General features: G+C 34.0%; 2 protein-coding genes across 2 annotated transcripts; both read left to right on the forward strand.

The window, feature by feature from the left end:
- Positions 1-1481: 1481 nt before the first annotated feature.
- Positions 1482-4078, forward strand: LOC118435352. Its single transcript, XM_035851334.1, has 2 exons — positions 1482-3948; positions 4013-4078. The coding sequence occupies exon 1, from the start codon at positions 1767-1769 to the stop codon at positions 3732-3734; it is 1968 nt and encodes a 655-aa protein (XP_035707227.1). The 5' UTR covers positions 1482-1766; the 3' UTR covers positions 3735-3948; positions 4013-4078.
- LOC118435263 lies at positions 3876-5186 on the forward strand. The gene is made up of 6 exons (XM_035850990.1): positions 3876-3948; positions 4013-4222; positions 4310-4630; positions 4708-4922; positions 5036-5121; positions 5165-5186. Exons 1-6 carry the CDS (start codon positions 3876-3878, stop codon positions 5184-5186), a joined length of 927 nt encoding a protein of 308 aa, XP_035706883.1.
- The last annotated feature ends 3020 nt before the right edge of the window (positions 5187-8206 follow it).

Here is an 8206-nt window from a genome sequence, read left to right on the forward strand (position 1 = left end):
TTTTAAAATTTAAGCCAAATCGGAGGGTTACACTTCACACCATCGCATTGTAAGTTTATTCTGAACGTGCAATTCAGGAAATGTGTCAGGCAGGAAAGTAAAACACTCGGAAATGAGTTTGCAAACATTCTTGGCAAGAATATTTAACTATAAAGTGCAAGAATTTCTTGCACGTTATTGTGCAGGGTGGTTTAAATGTCAGGTTACAATGGGAAATTTTCAATGGGAAACATTCGTAAATTTCCATTAGTTACGGATTTGGGATTGAGATTTTTATTAATTTTTATCAAAACTTATGGAACACTGATGACAAAATTCTTAAAATATTGAATTTCAGAGGCAAAATTTCGGTAACTAATGGAAATTTACGAGTTTTTCCCATTGAAAAATTCCCTTGTAACCTGACATTTAAAACACCCTGTATTAAATTTGCGCAGGATCTCTAACTCACTTTCCCATAAGAAACCGCAAATCTTCGATTAATTACAAAATTCATAATTTTCCCAAAGTTCTTACTTGGCATCGAATCATGACATAAATCACAATTTTTTTCCAGACGCTTAAATTTATGCGATGATCCTCCGATTTGGTTGAAATTTTTAAATTATGTGGTCCAAGTTAATACAACCAACGTTTCTTGAGGCAGTTTATGCGATCCTTGGATAGTCAAAATATTTGAGGTCAAAGTTGTAAAATTTTGTACGATTTTTCCCTTCGAATGGAAGTTGGGTAGGTTTGCTTCCTCCGCTTGGTAAAAATCTCCCATTTTTTCAAAATTTGATCAGAAAAGTTATGGCAAGTTTTGTCACTGCTGATTAAAACTATGTGCAATGTTTAACAGTAAAAGTTATGAAGCATATTTTTAAAAAATAAGTAAAAACATGTAAAAAATTTAACTTGAAATTGCCAAAAGACGAATCTGAGCATACATTTAATTTCTCGACACTTTTCAATTTCATACTCGACATGACACTATTCCGATTTTTTTAAAGGTACTCGAAGTGATTCGAAAGTTAAAATTGTGACTACTTACTAAATTGGTACATATTTAGCCTGAAATTTTTCCAAAATTCGCAATTGGCATCGAATAAAGTTTTTTTAAGTTGGAAAAATTTTATTGTGGCAAGAATAAAACAGAATTTAAAATTTAATTGGAGGTATTAAGAGTTTGCATCGTCAGCATGCAGAGTTAGCAATAACACGAAGTTTGCAAAAAAATGGGGTTGAAAATTAATTTTCTAACTTAGGATCTCCTAGGATAGTTAGCAGAAATATTTCCAAAATTATGTTGCAAACTCGAAATGAATACACTCAAATTCAAAAATTTATTATAATTTCATATTTATGAAAAGATACCATGTCACAAAATTTCAAAGTTTCATAATTTTCCACTCACTAGGCCATTAAACTGAAATATCTGAAATTCATTCAGATATGAGAGCGGTGTTTTCAAGAAATTGCCCAGCCTGCACCGACCGAGTTAAACACGTGTTATATTGGTGTCCCCGGTGTAAATCCCGTGTTGGGTGCATTATTCGTATAAATATTTTTTTAAACACGAAATTAATTCGTGAAAAAAGACCGAATTTTACACCGCATCTTCAAAACGAATTTTCTCGATTAAAACACGTGAAATACTCGAGTATGCTAATAACCCGAGACTCGTGTCATAATCGCGAGAAATACACGAACTTTACCAGTGTTTTTGCACATGCGAAACTAAACACTGTCCCTTTGCTATTGAGGTGGGAGAATTATTTTGTTGCATGTCTCACATAATAAAACCAAAAAGTATGGACAAGACACGATCTAGAAAATTATTTCGCAAAGCAAGACAAGGAACGTCGGATTTTTCCTTACTTTCTGAAAGTGGTGATCGAAAAAATCAGACAACGCCAAAGCCACACCCAAAAACTTCTCATCCTGAGGCCGCAACTCCGCAGTTCGATTCGATTTCTGGGGCAGATGACCTGTACTCTTCGGACTACTCTGATAGTCATATCTTCACAGAGTCAGATTCTAGTGATAGTGATTGTGATAAGACTGATACCAGCAGTTGTACAAGTGATTTAAGAACATGGGCAGTTAAACATAATATTACTTTCTCTGCTTTGAGTGATCTGCTGGATATTTTAAAACGACGTCCTGGCTTCGATTTACCAAGCGATCCAAGGACACTATTACGTACGCCAAGAACTTGTGCTATTGAAAAGGTTGAACCGGGCGAGTATGTACATTTTGAGTGGATTTCATTAATAGAAAAATTACTTAAAGGTGCACAGTGCACAACCAACATTCAAATTAATATTGACGGAATTCCTCTCTATAAAAGCAGTGCCAGACAATTTTGGCCAATTTTAGCGAATATTGTAGAATTTAATGAAGTTATTGTAATAGGCATTTATTCTGGTCTGGGAAAGCCCGCAAATATTAACGATTTTTTGAGTAGATTTGTCAACCAATTCATTAGATTAGAACAGTCATTAGTTTTGAAATTTAAAATATCTGCAATTGTGTGTGATGTGCCTGCAAGATCATTTATTTTAGGGACAAAGTGTCATAGTGGTTACAGTTCTTGCGGAAAGTGCGACATAAAAGGCGAATATTTGGATAATCGGGTAACATTTCCTCCGGGAAATTATAATTTAAGAAATAACGAATCTTTTCGATCAAAATTTGACCAGGCTCATCATAATCAGGACTCTATAATAGAATTACTTCCTATAGATTTAGTAGAAGATGTGCCGGTTGATTTTATGCATCTTGTATGTTTAGGAGTGACGAGAAAGTTATTGTTTTTATGGTCGAAAGGAAAAAAGTGTACAGGGCGCTTGCGACCTCATCAAATTGACCAATTATCCATTAATTTGTTAAATATCAAGAAGTCAATACCAAAGGAATTTGCACGAAAACCGCGTCCAATTAGGGATGTAGATCATTGGAAGGCAACCGAATTTAGGCAGTTTATTTTATACACTGGTCCTGTAGTGTTGAAAAAAATTCTTCCTCTGCCATTTTACCAACATTTCTTATGTTTTCACATTGCAATTGCAATTCTTGCCAATCCTAACACCTATCTCAGCAAAAATAATTACGCAGGGGAACTATTAGAATATTTTGTGAATAACTTTGGTTCATTGTATGGAAAGAAATATTACAGTCATAATTTGCACAGTTTATTGCATTTATCTCGAGATTGCAGTCGACACGGTCCTCTTGACCGCTTTAGTGCGTTTCCATTTGAGAATAAACTACAACAAATAAAGAGATTGGTCAGATCTCCATCTTACCCCTTGCAACAAGTTTGCCGGCGGTTGATGGAAAGAGAAGAAGTTGAGTTGGCTGACCACGTTGAAAAATATGAACAACTAAAATTTTGCCAGGTTGAAACTAATTCAAGTGAGAGATCTGAGTGTTTTAGAGTGTGCAAATTTACCAATTTTGAACTATCAGACAAACCAGGAAATAATATTTGCAAGTTAAAAGACGGAAGTGTTATAAAAATCCACTATTTTGTTCGATCTTCTCCTCCAGAAATAATTGGGAAAAAGTTTAAAAGAAGCGAAGATTTTTTTCACTCTCCGTGTCCATCATCTTTAATTGGTGTGCAAATTGTGAAAGAATTGAGTAATATAAGAAGATTTGACCTTAATTTAGTTGAAACAAAGTGTGTACTTCTTCCACTGGAAACAGAATTAATTTGTTATCCTCTAATTCACAGTGCAATCCAGTGACTTTTTACCATGCGATTTTCTATAGTAAATTTTATTGAAACTAACGAGATAGAGATTATCCCAATAAATTGGTTGTCACCATCAAGAGATAAATGCTGGTGGCCGCCGTTTAAATCTACCGAACGCCAATTGAAGGCCGCTATGGGTGGAGACAATCCAAGTAAACAATGGTTATCATTCGACGTGAAGGTTGTTGGAGGAGGTAAAATATTTGGTGAGTCTCCTTTTTTATTGTAGTCGTGAAAAATATTTACAAAATAAATTTATTTTCTATTCAGAATCATACCAACAAGCCAAGAGTCAGCTTGGCAAAGCCTTGGATGAAACCGAACCGGAATTTGAAATTGATTTCGAAGTGACAGGTCGTGGGCAACGTCACAAGAAAAGTCAGCGTCAGGAAGAGTCAAGCGATTCGGAGAGAGAGGATGGACTTACTAAAATACCATCAAAGCCGAATTTTCCAATTCCGCCCCCACCACAATATTTTGGTTAGTCATCATAATGTGAAATCATATAATTTGTTGCTCCGTCTGCTTATTCTGTTATGTATAATTGCACATTCTACTGGTATTTAGCTTTAGTTGGAGGTATATCGCAACGTTCAGACCGTCAAGATGACCATGAATCAGGCAGCTCTATTCATCTACCGCGTCACTCACCACCAGTAAGTGATTCCCATTCACAGCAAGAAAATGAGGAAATTACTTCCAGGTCAGCAAATTCATTGACCTTTAACAAACTCCACTCCCCATCACCACATGGTCAAATGAGAGACCTCTCCCCAAATAACATGCTGCGTCAACATTGTACCGGTGAATTGGTCAATGTTTCGAGCAACCATAGCGTGGAGATCGACACGCAGGTCGAGATAAATCAGGAAATCTCTGCAAATATAGGTAAGAAATTTATTATTTGAATAACGCGACTCGACACGGTCTTATTAAGCTAAAGATTTGTAAATATTTTTCTGCAGAATTTCAAAACTGGATGGTTAGACAAATGAATGTTGTGAAAGCCCAATTGCGACAACTACAAGAATGTGTGGACGCCTTGCTCAATAGCTGCAATTTGAACGGACAGGGTGGTGGTCAAAGTTTAAATACGTTGCCAGCTGGATTATTACCTGTGGATTGCGATTCCGACTTAAAAAAACTCGAAGATTTTGCGACGGAATCCAGGAACACATTGGTAGAATATTACGTGCAACACATTTGATAATTACTTTGATAAGTAATAAATGCATCGCTGCTGGTGTTAGTGCTAATGATACAGTATTAATTATTTATGTATTTATTTTTCAGATTCGAGAACTGCAGAGGGGCCTAGGTGCGACAAAGACGGCACAAAAGGCTACTCAGCGGATACTGTCGAAATTGTTGACGGATACGTATGCGTCTTCATATAACTGGATTGGTTCGAGAGGAGAAAAGACAGCTTTTTCGAAGTCTTTGATGACACACATTATTTTTGGTAGTTTTCATGAATATGTTACTACTTTAGTGTGTAAGATAAATTTTTGTAACTGGTCACTCTTTTTCAGAAGCGATTCATGGAATCCCGAAATTGAGCGACGCTGGCGACGACGAGATTTCAAACGCTATTAAAGATTGGCTAAAGAATTCCAATAAACGTATTGAATCTGACAGGTACGAAGACAGCAGGATTTATTTATATGTAATTTTAAAATTAAGAATTGTAAACATTTTCAACTGCTTAAGCAGGAAACGCTTGGCAAAATCCAATGCAAATCATCCATCCGTCATTGCTGGATTCAACTCCGACGATTAATTTATACTCTATAAATTTTAATTTACTTTTGGTACCTTCTAAATTCATCTTCATTTAATTGTCTAAATTTGTAGAATAATATAGAAGTTATAAAGAAATAAAAATCGTGAACGTAAATTTTCATGTTGTAATACGTGTTTTTTTGGGGTAAATCTCGTGGCTAAATACGTGTTTTTTTGGGGTAAATCTCGTGGCTAAATACGTGTTTTTTTGGGGTAAATCTCGTGGCTAAATACGTGTTTTTTTGGGGTAAATCTCGTGGCTAAATACGTGTTTTTTTGGGGTAAATCTCGTGGCTAAATACGTGTTTTTTTGGGGTAAATCTCGTGGCTAAATACGTGTTTTTTTGGGGTAAATCTCGTGGCTAAATACGTGTTTTACTGGGGTAAATCTCGTCGATGTGGTGTGAAACTCGTTCTTGGAACACGTGTAAAGAACGAGTTAGATACGTTAAAAAGAGCGACACTTGCCCCCAGTTTAACACCAGCTCTCTACCAGTTTCATACGTGTTTAACACGAATACTGGGGTCACCAAACTCGTTCAAAACTCATGTTAATCTCGTGTTTGTGCAGGCTGGGTGATTTGATCAAGAATTTTTGATTTTGATTTGATCAATTTACGGCTTTCGTGCTGGTATTCGAGTTGTTTAAATTTGTTCAAACAAAAGTTAAAACTAAGGATGGAGATCCCCAAGCATATGTTCTCTGATTTTGAGCAAATTAGTATCAATTAATCATAAATTCAATTAGTATGGAATTTTCAAATGACACGATTTCCCAATTGGCACGTTTGGCGGAGATATTTGCATCCGAAGAGGAGAAATAAATTTGCGACGTGTAAAATTTGTCAACTTTTTTTGAGAAAAAATCAAACTAAATTATTCCGTTTGAGCGTTCCTCCGTTTTAAATTATGAAAATTTATAAAAGTGATTACAGATTTATATAAAGCTCGGTAAGGTTAAAAAAATACAATTATGAACTTTACGAAAAATTACAAATGAGCTGTCCATCCAACTACACGGCACGGCTACCAAATTATTTATAGGGTTTGAAAGAAATCCTACAATTTTCATTTTTTCGGTAAAAATATTTCCAAATTTTGCTAAACCTTAACTCCATTTCGAAATTTGGGTAAATTTTGCTAAAAACTAACATTAAAAGATAAAACATACCCACATGGGAAAATTTACAAATTTTGAATTTATATCAAGGTTTGTAAGGCTGTTATATAATTGCGAATTACAAATGAGGTGTCGATTCAACCAAATACACGACACGGCTTCCAATTTACTAATAGAATTTTTTTACCCCACAATTTCCAAGCCCTAAAAACATTTCCAAATTTTGTCATACTTTTACTCCTGATCGAAATCATGGGGAAATTTGACTACTAAATAAAATTTAAAGATGCGTACTTACGCTGATAGAGTTTACAAATTTGTATTAAGGTCGATAAATTTTTATAAAATTACCAACTTTACAAAAAATTGCAGATAAACTATAACTCCAACTGAACAGCTTCCAATTAACTTTGAGCATTTTAAAAAATCCAACAATTTCAATTTTTTTTGTTAAACGTAAATTTTGGCATACTTATACTCCATACAGAAATTATGGGGAAATTTAAGTAACGAATAATAATAAAAGATATGGCACTTAATCTGCAAATTAGAATTTACGAAGTTTTCAGCGAAAAAACTTGTAGAAAAATCTTGTTAATTTTATCACCTAAAAAATTCTCGATTTTGTCAACTCGCTACAATTTTTCTTAACAAGCTTAGCCAAGTTTCAAACTGCGATTCATTTTACATACGGATATACTCATATTTCTTGAAATATCCGACAATTTCCTTTAAAAAACGCTAAAAAAAATAAAATCAAAGATCATTCCCTTTCAGTTTTATCATACTTTTATCATTTTTCAAAAATTAAGGCAAGTTCTTTTACCAAACCCGTCGGAAATACTAATACCTTGATAGACATCTCCAAAAATTATGTCATCCTTATTTTTACACGTTTTGACATTTTTGAAATCTCAAACAATTCGATCTTTCATTACGAAATCGGATTAGGCGATGTCTAAGAAAACGCGGAGAAAATTAGAACAATACCGTTTCTATAAAGCATTTCGTATCTAAAATTGATTTCAAAATTTTCAAAATTTTCAAGAGGAATCAAATGATCAGAGTCTGATCAAGGTAAAAAAAGCTGAAATATTTTATTCACTTATTCCTATGAAAAATTTATATGATAAATTAATTCTTGGAAATAGACGGTTCCAACAAACCAACAAAAATTTAAATCTAATGTTTACAAACAAGTGTATTACGAACGTTTTCATAATTCTATACTGGCATGAAACCTCAAGTTGTAAAAGTATATAAAAGTTGAATTATTTGTGCGGTTGCCTTATTTAAGATTTCAACATCTTAAAATAAACGTTCGGAAATTAACTCGTATAATTCATGTGATCCATATGAAATTTATACACTATTAGAAAGAAATTCGTCCGAAATTCATTAGAAATTCATCACAAACAAATTAGCATATTTAGAAAAAAAAACCTTTGGACAAATTTATTAGAGAAGAAAATTCACCTGCACCTCATTTTGGAAGCACGAATTTTGCTAAAAATCTTAACCGATATCAACTCATTACAAAATGCAAATGTAGTTGCCTTAAA

Source organism: Folsomia candida, unplaced genomic scaffold (assembly GCF_002217175.1).
Source record: "Folsomia candida strain VU population unplaced genomic scaffold, ASM221717v1 Fcan01_Sc004, whole genome shotgun sequence".
NCBI lineage: Eukaryota > Metazoa > Arthropoda > Collembola > Entomobryomorpha > Isotomidae > Folsomia > Folsomia candida.

Coding starts and splice junctions, on each gene's coding strand:
- LOC118435352 (XM_035851334.1), top strand. CDS start 1,767: ATGTCTCACATAATAAAACCAAAAAGTATGGACAAGACACGATCTAGA.
- LOC118435263 (XM_035850990.1), top strand. CDS start 3,876: ATGGGTGGAGACAATCCAAGTAAACAATGGTTATCATTCGACGTGAAG. Junction 3,949..4,012: donor TGGAGGAGGTAAAATATTTG/GTGAGTCTCCTT, acceptor TTTTCTATTCAG/AATCATACCAACAAGCCAAG. Junction 4,631..4,707: donor GGAAATCTCTGCAAATATAG/GTAAGAAATTTA, acceptor ATTTTTCTGCAG/AATTTCAAAACTGGATGGTT.